This window comes from Rhincodon typus, chromosome 6 (genome assembly GCF_021869965.1).
Source record: "Rhincodon typus isolate 14 chromosome 6, sRhiTyp1.1, whole genome shotgun sequence".
NCBI classification, from domain to species: domain Eukaryota; kingdom Metazoa; phylum Chordata; class Chondrichthyes; order Orectolobiformes; family Rhincodontidae; genus Rhincodon; species Rhincodon typus.
In genome coordinates, this window is record NC_063337.1 from 31,855,157 (window position 1) to 31,875,646 (window position 20,490).

General features: G+C 38.5%; 1 protein-coding gene across 3 annotated transcripts in view; it reads right to left on the minus strand.

Annotated features, from left to right (window-relative positions):
* Positions 1–445: 445 nt before the first annotated feature.
* The window catches only part of ubl3a (ubiquitin-like 3a), a 79,037-nt gene continuing 58,992 nt past the window's right edge, over positions 446–20,490 (minus strand). For all 3 annotated transcript variants that reach the window (XM_048597787.1, XM_048597785.1, XM_048597786.1), the window contains 3 exons: positions 12,708–12,794; positions 2,376–2,453; positions 446–2,132 (listed from right to left, as the gene is read on the minus strand). In XM_048597787.1, the coding sequence (XP_048453744.1) occupies positions 2,080–2,132; positions 2,376–2,453; positions 12,708–12,794 (218 nt within the window). In that variant the 3' untranslated portion in view covers positions 446–2,079. The remainder of the gene's footprint in view (positions 2,133–2,375; positions 2,454–12,707; positions 12,795–20,490) is intronic.

Below are 20,490 nucleotides of genomic sequence, written 5' to 3' on the forward strand. Positions count from 1 at the left end.
AGATGTTGTGCCCTTAAGATTTTCAAAATACATTGATATGTTGCCAGTCTAACGGGAGGGTGATCATAAGTGAATGAACCCGGAACAATGCAAAACAAATCTGTGTAATACATTTTTTATACGTAAGAACCTGGTGCAATGGAGTGGAACAGTGCAATCCATCATATCTGATTAGACAGAATTTAAAAGGCCATATTGGTGGAACTCAGAAATGGAATAAAGCATATTGGAGTGGCCTGGGAGGGGTGGGATGTGGGTTTTTACTATGTATCTGCATGTAGTTACAAAGATGCAAAATTATTTCATTTGTCAACTTGACATGTTTTAAACTAGCCAATAAACTGACAAGAATCAAATTAGACTCTTAAAACATTTTGAAAGCAGTTAATCCAAATTAAACCAGGTCATGCATCTGTTGAAATAATAGCCAGTGAGGTTCATACCATGAACTGCAATTTTTTTTTTTATTTAGTTTACATAAGTATCTATCAGTACAGGTTGCAGAAAGAAAATGTTCAGTGATATTTACAATCATTGCAAAACTCAGCTCTATACAAATTTGATCCTGATCAATATGAACAATATTTTGTAGAACTATAGCATATAAAGCATTTTAAAAGCAATTAACACAGGTAAATGAAAAAACATTATGTCTACCTATGACATACAACATTGAATTCAATCTGAGCAGATGCTTTTATTAGATACAGAACACAATGTCAACCTGTGACTTTTTAAAGTTGCTATTGTTACTTACATGGTATATTCTATTATACTACAAGCAAATCTATACTTGTTAATAAGTTCTATACTCATGTACTATATAAGATTCTTATTAAATATATTCTACATATCTGTAATTCAGTTGGGAAGAAACACCTCCCACTGAAAAATATAAAAACTTTATTTTTTTTTTTACAGGTTCAGATGAAAGTAGCTCATGCTCCAGTGCTGTGCAAAAATCTCTAGGTTTTAGTTAGCATATCATTTGTAATTTATACAAAAGGAAAGGGAAGGCCAACTTTCACATATTAGGCCCTTCTGATAATTTGGTTTCCCTATCTTTTGTATCATTGCAAGCACTAAATACAGAAAAGCAAAATATTACAAGTACTAAAATAGTTTATCATGTTACAGAGAAAGAACATATGCTAATGCTTAATATGAGTGCCTTTCTCCCATTAGGTTTCAAATTTGTAATAGGTTAAAAATAAGCCAATAGTGAACGGTAAGGTTATAAGATTAAAAAAAATAGGCAAGATGGCTAATGAGACTTTACTACAAATACAGTAAATGTACACAGCAGTGAGAAAGATGCGTTAGGAAAGCTTCTTCTTCTCTCATTAAGGCTACAAATGCACTCAATGCACTGATGTATGCTGCAACATTTACTTGGTACAACAAATTAAGCTGAAGGTAATGCTGCATTAAAAGAGTCTATAAAGAGAAAGAATCTTTGAAATCAAATCTACAAACTCTCATCAAAATACAGGTATGTTTACTTTACTCTGAGCAGCAGACACTTGTAATTTAACTTTAATGGGTATGGAACTTGCAAGCAATCATCGAAGATTTGAAGAACAAAAATCACTTTCACTATCATCTACCAAGTCTTTCATGTAATTTAATCTTTCAGTAAATCTGGCTTCATCATCTGGTTTAACAAAGCAACATTACACTGCAGTCAACAGTGTAAATTTCCTCCAGGAAGTGCCTGGATTTTAAAAAACTTTTTAAAAAAGCCATGATATATACCTTCCAACTCTATAAAGTACAGTGAGAACAGAAAGGATTCAGTGGTGTGGAAATTCTTCTGTTTAATTTTATCTGTATATACCTATATAAATAAATACAGAAACTGCAGACGGCATTACTACCGTACAAAATTAAAAAATGAACACTACAGAAAACAGATTTAAAATAAATCAAACAGTAATGCTCCAGTTTTTAATATTGGTTTCATGAACAATCAAGTTTGTTTTTATAAAAGGTCCTTGAAGCAATGTTACTTCTTTTCTATACCAGCAGCATGAATGACAAGGACTATATTACATCACTGTTAGCAGTTTGTCAAAGTATTTACAGAATCACACAACAATTGCTCTCTCCAGTCTTTTCACGGTTCCTTTGACCTATAGACATTAAAAGAAAAACATTATGAGAAACAAATTCACGGAAAATACCCTCTTCCTCCCTATTTTCCAGAAAAGGCTTTCATTTTTATATAATCCCCACTAGATAAGAGTAGAGCAACATTGATCATTCTCTCACTCTCTATCCCCTGATACAATATATATAAACATGTATTAAATACATGGACAACTAAATGATGAACAGAACCTTTAAAATGAGTGTCCAACTTAATAGCCACTTACCCTGGGAATTTGGCTCTGGCAATGTCTCTCTTGCGACCAAATGCATCACAGTAGTTTTACCAAGAGGAAGCTTTAATGCTGTAAGGAAAACATTATGTACGATAATTAAACAGTCTGAAATTAGTTACTCACTCCAATTTCTTTCAAGCCTACAACTGGTGTTTCAAAATAAAAAGCAGAGTCAAACTTTTCCAGGAATACAGACCAGGTATTACCAGAGAGGTTTACTACACACCAACATTGACTTCCTTCATCTTGAAAATATTATTCATTCTGCCTCACCATCCCACATGGTGATTCTAATTTTATGCTTATTTCAACAGTGCATTCCAGTCAATAACAAGTTAGAATAATACATGTACTTCAGTTGACAAGTGGCAGATAAACAATTGTGCAACATAAATGACTATCTCAAACACAAAAATCCTAATCACCTCCCATCTTCAACATTATCATTGTCAAGTTCCCGGTTACCAGCAAGTTAAGTGTGTTAGCAGCCAGAAGCTGAAGTGTACCGGGCATAGCTGTGAGAAGTACCTCACCTCGTGAATCCTCAGAGCCTTTTCACTAGCTGCAAGGCTTGAGCCAGGAAAATAATAGAACATTCACCACTTTCCTGGATGGGTACAGGTGTAATAGCTCTCAGTCTGTTTGCCCAACATTTTCTTCACAAATCAGTCCTCTGACACAAGGCCTTGTGGGTTCTCTTGGTACTTTGGATTTTTTTTTTGTACTTCACCATCCAGAACTGAACAGTCTTAAACGTTAGGCCTGACTAAAAGCTCTACAACTTGAGCATGACGGCTCCACATTTTCATTGATTTGATGTGCTATTAGTATCTTTTCTGGTCAAAACTTCTTGCAACCAATCAGGTGAACCCTTTCAAACATTTTCAGTTTCAACCCCATCTACATCCTCAAGGGGATTTAGTTTAAATTTGTCCTTTGAGACTCTTCCTGCCAATGTATTGCCAGAAAATATCCTTCTGAAGTATTGTAAAAAGACAAGGAAAGCATAAATTAGACTTTGTGTGTCACTTTTGTTCCTTTGAAGGACAGCTTGAAATTGCCCATTGCTTCCATAAGGAGACATTTACGATCAAAGACTCCATGAAAAGTACAGAAACTTATTCATGTCTATAAATACACCATATAGTAGGGCAGCACAAGCAAAGTTAGAACATTTCCAGTGATACTTCATCAGACAATAAAGGAAGGGGTGTTTGGGGGGGGGGGGGGGGAGGGGGGGGTTGAGGGGAAGTGAGGAGGAATGAGACACCACAAATTAGGAAGAGGAAAGTAAAAAGAATTGATGAAACTCATTTGGCCCATCTAGATACATGATAATTCTGTTCCACCTTCACCCTTTTATTGGCAGCACGCACACCTTTTGATCCAATGATATTTACCAAGCTACCTCTGCCCCTTCCCATTTTGCTGTTGCTGCAGTCTCTCCTCGTGACAATGCTCTCTTTGCAATTCCCAGTTGTGGTTTCCCCCTTCAATGGTCACTTGATTTACAAGAACACTATCTCTTTGATCTTTACCCTCCAGGTCCCAAGAGGCAACCTATCTCCAAATTCAGAAACATTTTATCGCCGCCTGATTATTTTGAGGAGAAGAATTTACTGAGCCATTTTTCTCAGTCCTCAGTTCTTGTTTTCATGGCTCACTAAAAGAAAGCTGAAGAAGAAAAATTGCCCTTTTCACATTTTCTATCAGTGGAAAGGGCAAATGACCTTAACATGCTCTATTTGGAGCTTGACAAATGGAAATAAAAGATCCTTACTCTTATCTTTAACCATTACCACCAACTTCAACTTTCCTTCTGTCAAATTACTAAATAACAAACTACAGTATAAAAACAAATGCTTCTTGCACATATCCAAATATAATGATCATGGTACTGAATTTAAAATTTCAGAGGTCACAAATTCAAATTCAAATATAATTAAATAGTAATTTGTAGACGAACGTGTTATTGTGTCAGTGGCTGAGTGTGTTTTTTTTCTTCCTCTTTACCAATGGTTTATAAAAGTACATATTATATATAGTTTTTTGTTTCTACTGGCGACACATTATTTTGATATTGTTTCATATAACAGAAGTAATTCTGCAAAAGGAGGGGAAAATAATACAGGGAACATCAGTCACAATGTCATCTAATGTATCTGCTTTAGGAATAAAAGTTGTAGAAACTCTTTATAAAGACCAATAAGCATTCAGAGAAGAATAATGTGTCTGAAGACACAAACTAAGGTTAAGGGTAAAATAAAATATTAATATTGAGTTGACTGAACAGTGGAATCCTGGGACCAGGAACACTTTCAACATCAATTAGAATTATCAGGAACCTGTCCAGTCCTAAATTGGAAGCTGTTGTAAGTTCACTCATCAGAAATATTTCTTTTCACCTTCCTTATAAATCAGAGTTTCGTTTTTGGCTGTTTTTTGTAAAAATACTGATTAGATTTTCATAAAAGAAAATCAACCTTCAAATGATGTCCATTACTTGTTCAATTGTACGGATTCATCCAGACTAGAATACATGACTGCATTGAAGATAGATCAAAACGTTCATACCAGCAAAGGTAAAATAAACTGTGTGTAGTAGTTACTATGACAAATAATTATTTTACTAATAAGTTTGTATTGGTACAAGCTCAGTCTATACAGTTAGTGTATACATTAAATTCCATAACTGGCTTATAGAGGAATTCTGACAGGACTAGAAGTACTGGTTTTAAATGCATCTTTTTTGTCTTTGATCATAAGCCGTTGAAACAGAAGTAGGCTAGAACATTGATCATTACAGTGGTAGTCACTAGAAAAATAGTAAAAGCCAGTTGGGATATCAAGTCTCAAGGCAAACTTTAAAAATACCTAAAAATTTATCGCAATTAATTTCTTCAAAAAGGTACAAGCGTGAGGCCCAGAGAGGCAGGTGGCAAGTGGGAGGCCCAGTGAGGCAGGTGGCAAGCAAGAGAGAAGTGGCGAAGAGGAGGCAGACAATGAAAGGCGAATGTAGCGGTTAAAGGAGGCAGGTGATGAGAGGAGCAGTGAGTGGGCTGCAGGGCAGGTGCACTGATATCGCTGATATGAGTGACTGATTGGTCATTTCAGGCTTGGTTATCATCTATTAATTTCATGATAATCTTCAATTCTTTCCTTGCAGGCCAGATTGACCTCATTTAACCATCAGAATGTGCAAGGCTGTAATAATTAAGGAGGCAATGTTTGATGAACCATTCCACAGCCAAATGAGCACACAACTGAAAGGGAACACCAATTGTAACCCAGATCACTTTGCATTTGGTTTCTCTGAGACAGAAACCCTGATTTGATTAGTTAATACAGTATGTTAGATGAAGAAAAAGACTCTTTTACAGTGAATGAAGTACAAGCACAAGCAAATCAGTCACGCAGAACTTGTGGTCTTAGTTTTATGGGAGGAGATGAGATGGTAGTACATCTCTTTGCTGTTATGGAAAAATGGTGAGGATGGGTGAAAAAGGAGTAGACCAAGTTATCAGAGGGAACAAAGCAATAAATTTAAGTATTTTTAAAGTTTGCCTTGAGACTCGATACCCCAATTGGCTTTTACCATTTTTTTTACTATTTTTCTAGTGACTACCACTGTAATAATCAATGTTCTAGCCTACTGCTGTTTCAACATCTTATGATCAAAAACAAAAAAGATGCATTTAAAACCAGTACTTCTACTCCTGTCAGAATTCCTCTATACCAAACCATAAGCCAGTTACGGAATTTAATGTATACACTAACTGTATAGACTGAGCTTGTACCAATACAAACTAATTAGTAAAATAATTATTTGTCATAGTAACTACCACATACAGTTTATTTTACCTTTGCTGGTATGAATGCTTTTGATCTATCTAAACACAGCCAAAAATGAAACATTTTCATGACTTGATTTTCTACAAGTTGAGTCACTGCTGTAATGTAGGCAGCTTGGCAGCTAATTTGTACTCAGCAAGAACCTACAAACAGAAATGAGATGACATGACGGCCAAATTGTCTTCCAGTGGTAAACATCAGCAAGAACACTATCTATTACATCCACCTGAGAGGAGTCTCGTTTTAATATTGCATCTGAAAACTAGACCCAACAATGTGGTAGCCAACTGTCAACTTAGATTGTGTGACCCTGCCAGTTCCTTCAGAATACTGAGAAGACAGGAGGAGAGGGTTTTTGATGATTGCATCATAATGGAGGTGATACAAATGATCTGCAGAACATGGAGCTTACTGATTGGAAGATCAGTGGTGGATCCCATCACATTTCTGAGAAGGACTTGAGAGATACAACAGAAAACAGGATAGACATAGCTGAGATGCCTATTTTGAAAGTGGAGGGAATCCACATCTGAAAATATTTCAGGATCTTTGTTGTGGAACAGAGCCCTATCAAAATATACATGAAAGAGCTGGAGAACTGAGAGAAAGGATTTAAACTTTTAAAGGAAAATTGGTGAGAAAAGGTTCATAAATTCAGATCTTGACCAGTACACACACACAGGTTGCTTGGTGTGCCTTCTTGTGGTTGAATGAAGACGTTTAATGAAGAGTACAGGAGGACATGCCAGGAGCAGCACCAGGCATATATAAAAATGAGGTGCCAACCTGGTGAAGATACAAAGCAGGACTACTTGTATACCAAATAGCACAGGCAGCAAATGATAGGGCTAAGTGATTCCATAGCCAATGGATCAAATCTAAACTCTGCAGTCCTGGCACATCCAGTCACGATCGGGGGTGAACAGTTAAACATCTCATTGTAGATGGGATATTTGTGGAGACTCCTTCAATGAGTGTGCTCAGGGGAGCCGAGCATATCCACACAAAAGAGATGGCTGAAGCGATTGCAACAACCTTCAGCCAAAAGCGAGAACGGATGATTCCAGAACGGGCTTTTCCAGAGGTCCCTTGGATCAGAGATACAAGTCTTCAGCCACCCCACATGACATGAAGAAATGGCTGGCAGCATTCAATGCTGTAAAGGCTGTGGACTCTGACAACATTCTGGCAATAGTACTGAAGAGCAATCCAGAACTTGCACCCTCCTAACCAAAGTGTTGTAATTACAACACTGGCATTACCTGACAATGTGGAAAATTACCAATGTATGTGCCCAGAACAAATCTAACCTGGCAAATTACCGTCCAATCAGCTTACTCATTACCATCTGTAAAGTGATGGAAGGTATCATCAACAGTGCTATTACGCAGCACGTGCATAATAAGAGTCTGCACTCTCATACCCAACTTGTATTCTGCCACGACCACTCATCTCCTGACCTCATTATGATCTTGATTCAAACATGGACAAAACAGCTGAACTCCAGAGATGAGACAGAAACACAAAGTAGAAGCAGGACGACATTCAGGGCCCCTTCAAGCTTGCCCTGCCATTCAATATGATCATGGCTGATCATCCAAACTGAACCCAGTTCCCACTTTCTTCACATAACCTTTGATCCCTTTATCCCTATATCTAACTTGCTCTCAAAAATAAAAATTAAAAAAAATCAATATTTTGGCTTCAATTGCTGTGGCAGAGAATTCCACAGGCTCACCCTCGCCAGGTGAAGAAATTTCACATCTCAGTCAAATGGCCTATCTCCTAGCCTTGTATTGTGACCCGTGGTTCTGGACTCCCTGGTCATCAGGACCATTCTTCCTACATTTACCATGTCTAGTTCTGTTAGAATTTTACAGATTTCTGAGATCCTCCTTCATTCTTCGAAACTCCAGTGAACATAATTCCAGTCTTTCTTCAAGTTATCGCAGGAATCAATCTGGTTAACCTCAATTTCACTCCCTCCATAGTCAGAACATCCTTTTTCAGATAAAGAGACCAAAATTTCACAATAGTCCAGGTATGGTCTTACCAAGGCCCTGTACAATTGCAGCAAGATACCCCTGCTCTTTTGCTCAATTTCTCTCACTTTGAAAGGCGTATATTTGCCTTCACAACCTGCATGTTTTCCATGCACAAGATGAAGTATCTGTCCTTGACATCAAGGCTAAATGCAGCATCAAGGAACCCCAGCAAAACTTGTCAATGGGAATCAAGGAAAATTTTCTGTTGGTTAGAATGATACCTAGCAGAGGAAGCTGTACTTGTAGAAGATCTGTCAGTTCAGCCTCAATATCTCTTTACAAGAGTTCCTCAGGGTATTTTTTTTTAAAATCAATCTGTTCAGCACTGTTATGACATAACTTTGCAGCAGGTGGGCCTTGGACCCAGACTTCCTAGCTCAAAGATAGGAACAATGCTGCTACACCAAGAGCACTATGGTTTACCTGTTATTTTCCTTTATCCCCCTTTTTCCAGACTGGTAAATTATAATTTCTAATTAATCACTTCAGAGATGTTATGAGACACCTCTGGAGCAGGTGGAACATGAACCTGAGAATTCAAGCTCAAAGACAGGGACACTGCCACTGCACCACAAGAGCCTAGTTTTCACAAGGGAAGTGTTTTTTTTAAAACAACCTGATAGGTTATTATTTACCTCTGAAGCAGATGGGACTTGAACCCAGACTTCCTGATTCAAAGGTAGGGACAGTACCACTGGTACCACAAAAGCTCGTGTCTAACAGGGCAGATATTTTCTAATCGCTAACCTGTTTATAGATGTCAATACACACTTCTGGAGCAGGTGGGACTTAAACCTGTTTCTCCTAGCCCAGAGATAAGGACATTACCACTGCACAAGAGTCCTTGTGTGCACAGGTCACAGGCGCAATAATCTTCAGCTGCTTCATCAGTGATCTCTTTTTCATCATAAGGTCAGGAGTGGTGATGTTTGCTGATGATTGTACAATATTCAACACCATTCGTCACTCCTTTAGATACTGAAGCAGTCCATGTCCAAATGTAGCAAGACCTGAACAATATCCAGGTTTGGTCTGACAAGTGAAAAGTAACATTCGCATAACACAAGATTCAGGCAATGACCATTTCCAACAAGAGAATCTAACCATCATCTCCTTGACATTCAATGGCATTACCATTGCTGAATTCTCCACGATCAAAATTTTCAGGGTTACCATTGATCGAAATCTGAACTGAGTTAGCCAAAGTACTGAGGCTACAAGAGCAAGTCAGAAACTAGTCATTCTGCAATGAGTAACTCACATCCAGATTCCCTAAAGCCTGTCCACTACCTACAAGTCACAAATCTACAAAGACTGCAATGAAATTTTCCTCACCTGCCTGAATGAGTGACGCTCGCAACCTTCTAGATTGGCATTACATCAATAAAGTCACTCTCTCCATCTCCAATGCTTAGTAGTTGCAGTGTGTACCATCTACAAGATGCACTGCAGCAATTCTCCAAGGCTCATTAGACAGCACCTTCCAAACCCATGACACACTACCATCTAGAAAGACAAGGGCAACAGATATCTAAGTTTCTGCAAATTTCCATCCAAGCTACTTACAATCCTGACTTGGAAATATATCACTGTTCCTTCAGTGGCCTCAAGTCAAAATCCTGGAATTCCCTCCCTAACACCATTGTGAGTCTACCTACATCTAATAGACAGCAGCAGTTCAATGAGGCAGCTAACCACGACGTTCTCAAGAACAACCAGAAATAGACAATGTTGGCCCCGCCTGGCAAACCCATATCCTCCAAATGAATAAAAAACACCCGAGTTCCATCAGCGAGCAACACTCGCGCACTACCATCACTTGTCATTTTAGTATCAGATTCCATTCTGACCTCTCAGAATAGTGTAGAAGGCCAAAAACTAACAGATCTCAAAAGAAACTTGAACATCAATAGCTCTCTTTTTCTTCCAGGCATTCTACAGCCTCTTAGTTTTAACACTTTTTTTTAACAACTGCAGACCTTATCTGCATCTTTCATGCCTTACCAGTCAACAACATGAATGTAGCTGGGCAAGTTCTAGGTTGTTGCTTGGGGTGGGGATCATCAGTGTTATGAACCCCTGGGGTGCATACCTGCTTTTCTGTCCCACTACACCTGGGCTACTGGAGCATCTTCCAAATTTTCAATCCTTCATCACCTATGATCTGTTCCATAGCTTTCTGCAGAATTTCTCCACTTAAATAATATTCAGCTCCTTCTTTCTTCCTGCCAAAGTACATAACCTCATTTCCTTACATTATATTCCATTTGCTAAGTTTGCGCCCATTTTCTTAACCTGTCTATATCCCTCTGCGTATTCTATGTCATGATCACCACTGGCCTTCCCACCTTTGTATTCTTTGCAAACTTTGCAATGGTACATTCACTTTCCTCATTCAAACAGATTAGTCAAAAACAATGGCAGAAAAGCAGCGCAAATTGCTCATTTATAATCAGCCATAATTTAAACTCTATCCCCTTTAAAATAAAAGCATATAAACAGACACATAGAGACACAATAGGACACAAATACAATGGGTGGGAAGAAAGAAAAATGTTAGTAAAACTCAGTTTTGACACCAGTCCAGATTGGAGACAATGAAATGTTTATCTTCAATTTCTTTCTGATCCCTTTCAGCTTGTTGAGGAGGACAAGAGGTTGTGGGCTCACCAATTCTTGAACTTTCATTTACTGTTTGAGGATCTGGCCTTATAGTGTCTCTAAAGGTGAGTCTGCCCCGTTTCTTCTTTTACTTCTCCAATAGTAGAAGTGAAAGAGATGTTTTCTCCTTCATAGGCTAGATGTTTCTGCTGCATTGTCCAAACACAAAGCTGTAGTCATTTGCCCAGGAATCAATTAAGAGGTTGTTACTATGCTGAATACACATGAACATACATACAACTGTACCTGTTGAAAACCCGAGTCTATCACTGGGCAAAATTGCCCTGGACACAAACCCAGGGAGCAGAGGAGTCTGGCATTGTCCCTCACTGCTTGAATAAGGTAGCATTGCAGATTCAACACACAATGAGTTCCGGTGATCCATCTGCTAAAAATACAACATCCTCCACAGTTTCCTTGGTTTAAAGCAGCATGTTTTCTCATTTTTAAGTCTAATAGTCCAAAAAAAAAAAAATGGTCTTTCCAAAAGACGGCAAAGTACTACAACATAGACAGGCCAAGATACTAACATGGCCAGAAGGTCATACCTGCAGAGCAGATGGAAGTTGTGTTCTGGGACCATGCAGCAATCAAGAATCATCCAACTCAGAATAGAATCAGGTTGTACAGAAGAGGCCCTTTGGCTCACTGAGTCTGTACTGCCAAAAATGTACGATGACCGACATTGGTCCTACTTTTCCACACTAGGACATAGCCTTGAATGTTACAACACTTCAAGTGCTCATCCAAGTACTTTTAAAGGTTGTGAGGATTTCTGCCTGAACTATACCCCCATGCAATGCAATCCTAAGATTCTTGATTAGCAATTCCTCCCTACATTGAGGCATCTGAAAAAGCCCTTTAAAGTCAGACAGGATTCCAACTCAATTAAGCTTAATAGCTAACTGGAAAGTGTTAGAAAATAAAAAACCCATTCTAACTTCTGGGCAACTATTAAATTGAACCCCCAACTGACCTTTGACCATACTCCACACCTAATCTCTATTCCTTCCTACTCATGACCCAATCATCCCTATACCTAGCCCAACATCCTTACTCCAACTCGCTGATACCCCCACCGAGTTCCCTTATTTTCCTGATCTGACATCTACTTACCTGTCTCCTTACTCATCTTACTTACCTGCACTTTTACAAAGGCTTTTCAAATGTCTGCTGGACATTTAGACTTCAGGAAATAGCACTCATTGCTGTAAAAAGCAGTGCCTTTTCTACACTATTTCTCTCTGCTGCTGTATTAGAGAATTCTTGGATGCTTCATAACAGGAGGTTGTGGTCCAGGAATATCCAGCACAGAAATCATCAAAAGGGTATAAATAGAGTTTTCAACCCTGATCGAAATTAGGCTTCACTGCCCAGAATTTGCATTCTTAGTGTAGATGCTGGAGAGGTAGCATTTGTATAAGAAATGAGGGAATTGAGATGGAAATGTCAGAGAAGAAGGTTGGAAACCAATAAATGGTGGTGCTATGGAACTGGGTCACAGATGGAGGAGGAAGAATCAACAATATTGAAAGCTGTAGAAATGATAGAGGAAAAGAATGAATAATGATCACAGTCACTAGAATATCACAAAACAAACAAATTAATTAAAGCATGAAATTAAAAGTATTTTATCTGACTAACGGAGTGGACAACTTGGTGCTGACAGTCAGCATTTATAATATAAGAATAATTTAATCAATTTCAAGTGACCACCTTCAGTTTCTAACCTGTCCACTTGCCGAACACAGATTAGATTTCTTACCTCCTAGAGTCACATTTCCATGTAGAAATCTTCCTTGGTAGATAAGCCTAAGGATGCTCGGACTGCTGACCAATTCATCTTCCCAATCTGAAAGACAAATAAAAAGTAACTTCTTTAAGTTTAGAATAACAAAAAGAAAAGCTGAAGACGTTTAATGGCGACCATGTGGCCACTTTCAATTGTTGTAAAAATCCATCTGGTTCACTGATGTCCTTTAGGGGAGGAAATCTGCAGTCTTCACCCTGGTCTGCCTACATGTGACTCAGCCCCACAGCAATATGGTTGACACTTTAATTGAAATAATTGCTGGCATAGTCAGTGACAACCACATCCCATGAACAACTTAAAAAGAAAATGCATCATATTCTACTTTCTGAAAAAGAATTACTCTGGTCAGTAAAATATACAGAAAATGCCAAACAACAGGCCTCTGGCATTAGTATTCTCTATCCCAGTCAACTGAATTTTAAAACACAACTGAAAGTCTTACTGCCTTCTTGGTAAGTCCTAGACGTCTCATCTGGCTGAGAATAGAAAAGTACGTTTACTAGTTGTATATCAAAAAGGAAACACTGATACATAAAAAAGGGGTCACCTATATCAAAAGGCACTTAAGGCAAATAACTTTAGCATTAATGTTTCAAACTGAATCAGATGCTGTCTGTCTACCATTACTTTACAATATTCTACTTTCGTTATTTTTAATGTGAAAATGATGTGGGCTTGTGAAAAGAAAATTTGAGATTAAAGACTACCACAAATATAGTACCGATATTTTAATTCACTTGAAAACATACCGTCAATATATTTGTGAGTAAGCCTAAGAAATAAGGCGAAGACCATACTGTCCCTTGAAACTGCTATAGCATTCTCCATAAATTTCTACTAAAGTATCCTAAATGACTAAGATTTGACAGGCTTATGGGGGAGAGATTTCAAAGTTTCAATATCTTCCGAGTAAAAAGGAATTAACCGCATTGCGAGACTGCCTCTCTGGTTCTAGACTCCACAACCAGGGATATCTTACCTGCATCTATGTATCCCTTTGTATTTGATGAGTTTCAACTAGATACTAATAAGGAACAAGACCTCAAGCCTACTCCGCCATCCAATAAGATCGCAGCTGATCTGATTTCAATCTCAACTCTACATTCCTACATATCCCTGATAATCTTTCATCCCCTAGTATTGAAAGATTTTGATTCCACAGCCTTCTGAAGAAGGGAATTCCAAATACACTCAACCCTTAGAGGAAAATGTTTCCTTTACTGTCTTAAAAAGAGCGACCCCTTATTTTTAAGCCAGGAACCCTTAATTCTAGATTCTCCCATAAGAGGAAACACACATGTACCTTATTGTTGTGTTCCCTTAATACAACACTTCCTAAGATACAGGGAACAAAACAACATAGTATTTCAGGTATAATAAGAACTACCGATGCTGGAGTCGGAGATAGCACAGTGTGGAGCTGGAGGAACACAGCAGGCCAGGCAGGAAAGGAAGAGGAGCAGGAAAGCTGACTTTTCAGGTTGGGACCCTTCTTCAGAAATGCCGGAGAGGGAAGGGGGCTCTGAAATAAGTGGGGGGGGGGGGGGGGGGGGTCGTCGGGCTGGGGAAGGTAGGTGGGATGGTGATAGGTGAGTGCAGGCAGGTAGTGGTGGGGATAGGTCAGTGAGGTGGGAGAAGCGGATAGGTGGGAGAGAAGATGGACAGGTCAAGGAGGCGGGGATGAGAGGGAGGGCTGGTCATGGGATGAGGCTAGGGCTGGGGAGACTTTGAAGCTAGTAAAGTCCACATTGAGACCATTGGGTTGTAGGCTCCCAAGGCGGAATATGAGGTGCTGCTCCTCCAGTTTTCGGGTGGTGTCATTGTAACACTGGAGGAAGCCCAGGATGGACATGTTGTCCAGGGAGTCGGAGGGGGAGTTGAAGTGGTTCGTGACTGGAAGGTGTTGTCGTTTGTTGCAAACCAAGCGCAGGTGCTCCACAAAGCGGTCTCCGAGCCTCCGCTTGTTCTCACCGATATAGAGGAGGCTACATCGGGAACAGTGGATGCAATAGACCACATCAGCAGATGTGCAGGTGAACATTTGTCTGATGTGGAAGGTTTTTTGGGGCCTGGGATGGAGGTGAGGGGGGAGATGTAGGGGCAGGTGTAGCACTTCCTGCGGTTGCAGGGAAAGGTGCCGGGAGTGGTGGGGCTAGTGGGGAGTGTGGAGCAGACGAGGGAATCGAGGGAGTATTTCAGATGCAGTTTAAACAAGAGGTTCTACATAAATAAAGCACACCCTTTCTATTCTTGTACTTAAATCCTCGTGATAAAGGCTATCACACCACTTCCTCCCTAATACCTGCTGCACCTGCACATTAGCTTTCAGCAACTTAGTGAAGACAATTAGGTACCTTGTATATCCACACTTTCTAACCTCTTGACCATTTAAGCAATGCACTGCATATCTGTTCTTCCTATCAAAGTGGATAATCTCACATTCATTCCATATTATCCATTTGACATTTTTCCCCACTCATTAATTCTGTCCAAATTTTCTTCAAGTCACTTTATACCTCCTGTATGTCATTCACATATTTGGCAATATTGCATTTGGTTCCCACATCCAAATCATTGATATATATTTTAAACAGCTGGAACCCCAAGTAATGATTCTTGCAATACCCACTAGTCATAGCCTGCCAATGTGAGGCTGACCCATTTATTCCTACTGTTTTCTGCCTGTTAGTCAGTCTTTAATCCATGCCAGCGCCTTACCTCCTGTTGCACAAACTTTTATTTTGCTAACTAACTTCCTGTGGGGTACCTATAGAAAAACTTCTGAAAATTCAAGAATAGGACACCACCTGATTTCTCTATCAATTCTGCAAGTAACATCCTCAAAAACCAATACATTTCTGAAAAATAAACTTCCTATTCACAAAACCATGCTGACTATATCCAACCAGATCATTATGACCCAAGTGGAGAGAAAGCAGAGTTAACATTGAGTCCAGTGAAGGGTTACTGGATCCGAAACGTTAGCTCTGCTTTCTCTCTACAGATGCTGTCAGACCCGCGCTGCGTTTCCAGCAATTTCTGCTTGTGTTCTTTCTTCATTATGAAAGAAGTGTTCATTTATCACATTCTTTGTCACATTCTTCCAAATAGCAGAGAATAAAAGTCCATTTTACTTTATCTACCTGCAAATGAGAGCGTTCTCATCACAGGAGTCAATTTGGTAAGCCGTGGTTGCATCTGCTCTAAGACACGTGCATAAGAGACCTAAACTACACTCATTATTCCAGGGGTGATCAAAAACATAGCTGCAGCAAGACTTCCTTACTCTAATATTGCAAAATCCCTCCCCACTACCTGCACTGTTGACAAAGAGTACACATTTCTCCTTTCCATTTGCTTGCTGTACCTGCACGTCAACTTTTTTTTGGCAACATTGTTCGCTTCTAATATTATTCTTAAACTTTCATTGGCTACAGATGGGTCACAGTTCCAGTGGAGTTTATTCAAGGGAATATTTGTTAAAAATGATGAAGCTATTTAAATATTTGCTATTGCAAAAGTACTATCATACCTTTTGATCCAATTTCTCAATTTGTCTCAATCCCACATATTTTTTCAACTGTCTTCATTTAAATTTTGCATACCAGTGACACAACTCTCTCCCAATATTTAATGTCTCACACTCCCCTTTATCCATCTCAGTAGCAACAATGAAAATGTCATACTTCCCCATAACTTATATCATCTGACACCTTCACGTCCACTTGCATGAATATTCTTGCAGTCTGTCATTCTCAATTTACTTTCTTAACTGAGCAAACATGGATATAATACATTTCAGTCCCTCATCTAAGTCACTAAGAGGTAGGTGGTAAATAGCTGATACCCAAACACAAAAGTTAACAGTAAAATATGCAGATGCTTGACTTTAGAAATAAAAAGAAAATGCTCAAGAAACTCAGGAGGTCTAGGAGGATCGTGCACAGAAAACAGTCAAACATTTCAAGTCTAATACGATTCTTTACTGGAACCCCAAGATTTGATCCTTATAACTTTTCATTGGTTATAATCAAAAATGACTAGTTTCTTCTGACTGCTCATTATCCTTTAAACAATTCTCAGTACAGGCTAATACATTATTCCCAAACCCAAGAACTGCAATCTTGTACAACAACAGGTTGTGTGGGACCTTCTGAAAACCTATGAAAATTCAAATATATCTCATCCCTTTTATCTTTCCTAAATATACTCTCAAAAGACAACAGCTTTGTCAAATGTAATTTCCCTTTTATAAAACCAGTGTCAACACAGTTTAATTGGAATGTGATATCCCAAATACCCTGTCACCCAGTGCTGAACAATACGTTCAGCATTTTCCCTACTTCTAATGTCAGGCTAACTGGTCTATAGTTCCCTATTTTCACTTTCTATTCTATTTTGATAGTGAGATATTTGCTACCTTCCCATCTACAGGATCCATGCTAAAATTTAAGGAATCACAGAAGATCAAAACAAACGCATTTATCTCGATAGCCGCCTCTTTTAAAACCAGAGGTAGGCTCAGATATATGGTATATTTGTTGGCTTTTAGTTTAATTCATTTTTCCACTACTTTATGAAATGTGTATTCAATGTCTGACATTTTCCCATTGTAATTTTTCCCGCCGCCTCTAAGGCACCCAAATCACTTTTATTAATCGCTTCTTTTTTACAGTTCTAAAAACTCCTGCAATTTTTTTGTATTTGTGATTTACTCTCATGTTCTATTTTCTTTGTCAGCTTCTTGGCTATCAATTCTCGAACCTCTCACTTCCTACCTTAATACCATTCAGGGTCCCAAAAGCTCCTTCCAGGTGCAGTACTAATCTGTGTACATCATTGTTGCTCATAACGTGCCAGAGGATTGGAAAACTGTCAATGTAACATCTTTACTTTTAAAGGGAATGAGACAAAACGGGGTTACTATAGACCAGTTGGCTTATCATCTGTTGTTGGGAAAACGTTAAGAGTCTATTATAAAGGATGGACAGCAGAACATTTAGAAATACATAATATAACCAAACAGTCAGCGTGGCTTCACGAAGGGGAAAGCATTAATATTTTGAGGAGATAATAAGCTTGATAGATAAAGGTAAAGCAGTAATATATTTGGATTTTCAGTGTGTTTAATAAGGTACACACATTAGAATATTTAATAAGAGCGCATATCGTTGGAGTATATTAGCGTGGCAGAGGACTGACTGACTGACTAATAGAAGAGAGTTGGGAATTTCAGGATGAAAACCAGTAATTAGTGAAGTGCCAGAGGACCAGTTTTGGGGCCACAATTATTTACAATATATATTAATGATTTGGATGAAGAAAGTGAATATATTATAGCCAAGTTTGCAGATGACGCAGGTGGGGAGGCAGGTGCTGAGGATGAGAGTCTGCAAAGGGACATGAACAGGCTACACAAATTAGCAAAAGCTTGGCAGGGAGAATATAATGTGAGAAAATGTGGCGTTATGCACTTTGCCAGGAAGAATAGATGAATTGAATACTATTCAAATGGAGAATACAAAAAGTTACAGCACAGAGGATTTGGGAGCCTTCATTAATAAATCACAAAAACCTAGAAGAAGAGTTCTACAGATAATAGGGAAGGCAAATGGAATGTTGGCCTTTATCTCAAAAGAAATGGAGTCTTAAAAAAGAAAGGTGTTACTAAAACTACACAGGGCAATACTAGATCACAGTTGGAATATTGTGAATTGCTTTGTGTCCCTTAAATAGGGAAGATATACTGGCACTGAGGTAGTCCAGAGTAGGTTCATTAGGTTGATACCAGGTATGGAGGAATTTTACAAGAAGGGGTTGAGTAGGTTCAATCTGTACTCGCTGAAGTTTAGAAGAACAAGAGATGACCTTTTCAAAATACAGAAGGTTTGTAGAGGTCTTGACATGGTAGATGTGGAAAGGTGGTTTCCCCTCGAGTGTGTCTAGAACCAGAGGGCATAATCTCAGAATAAAGGGTTGCCCATTTAATACAGAGATGAGGAGGAATTTCTTCTCCCAGAGCGTTGTGAATCTGTGGAATTATTTACTACAGAGGGCTGTAAAGGCTGGATCATTAAGTGTATTGAAGACTGAGACAGACTGATTTTAACTCGCAAGGGAATCAAGGGTTATGGGTAAAAGACAGAAAAGTGGAGTGAGGATTATCAAATCAGCCATGAGCTAACTGGTTAGTAGGCTTGATGGGCTGAATGGTCTGCTTCTGTTCCAATATCTTACAGTTGGTCAGTTTCCTCTACAATGGCAAATGTAGATGGATGCTCACTTTGCTGAGCAGCTCTGTTCAATCTGCAACCTCTAATCTACTGGTTGCTTACCATTTGAATTTTCCACCTCATTCCCACAGCGACTTCTGCAACTTCCTTTACTGTTCCAGTGAAGCTCAATGGAGACTCAAGGAATAAAACAGTTCATCTTTCAATTATGCACTTGACAGCCTTCAGGACTCACCACAAAGTTCAACAAGCTCACTTCCCTATTTCAGACAGCAGGCATTGGTAATAGTTCTGCTTTACCACTTCTGCCTTTAATTCCATCACATACGCTCCCCCTTCCTGTCTTTATGCTTGCTTAAATTCTGTTACACATCAATAGCATTTTCCATTCTTCCTTACAATCTATTTTTTAATTAAGATATACAGTGAAAATGGAAAACTGTGTGCAATTAGGATATTTTAGGTGTGTTTACTGGATTTTTAAAATGCCTATTCAATTGCAGATTTTTTCAACACTCAGACTAGAAAGTCTGTTCTGTTAGACCTGCTAGAAAATATCAGCTCTAACTAAAGCGGTTAAAAACTTATGTAGCAGATATGGAGACACAGGACAGAAAACCTCTGACAAGTAGAGCAGAGTTCACAATTTCTTTACTGGTTGCACAGTTAATACCAGTTTTTTGTCTTAACACTCTTCAAACAAAACTGGTGTAGTTTCCTTAAAATTACTGTGATAGCACAAACATTATTTTCAACTTCAACTCTTTCATTAAAGAGACAGTCACAATCCCTTTATTTTTGACTTCATATGATGATGTGGCTTCTGTCCTGCTGCCTGCTCTAATAAGATTTAGTAAGACAAAATTATTTCAAATTTACTTGTTCACAATTTAGTTTCCACATTACCTTTCTAGATCGTAACACAATGAGAAGAAAATTCCTACATCTTATTTGAAAAACTGGTATAGCAACTTAAAAATACATTCTGTTCTATGCACTCCACAGAAGCAATTATTTCATGAGCTATTTAACAAGAGCAACACATATAAAATATAAAACAAAAGTCATATTGAAGAATTGAAGATTAATTCTGATCTACAGGAAAAACTAAACCTCAATGCTGAGGTTTTTGTGCATTTTTATGGTTTTACCACATGATAGGGTCAATAATCTTCTAAGATTTCTATAATGCACTTTCATGTTTTATTACATTTGAGATGTAACCCGAACCTTTAGAAATACCCAAGAGCCTCTGAGGAACTCCTATTATCTTAAAGAAAACATCTGCAGGTTGCAAATAACCTATATAATCCCACCATTACCTACAGATGTAAAGTATTCAGCAGTTTTTCCATAGTAACACAGATACCTCTGTAGGCTTAAAAAGAGGTTTGGTATCTTAATTTTCCAATATATAAAACTTAGTCTGGAATGATAAAGATAAACACAAAAGTTAGATCAATGGGCAGTGTTTCTCACTATATGAATATTGTTGAAGAAAA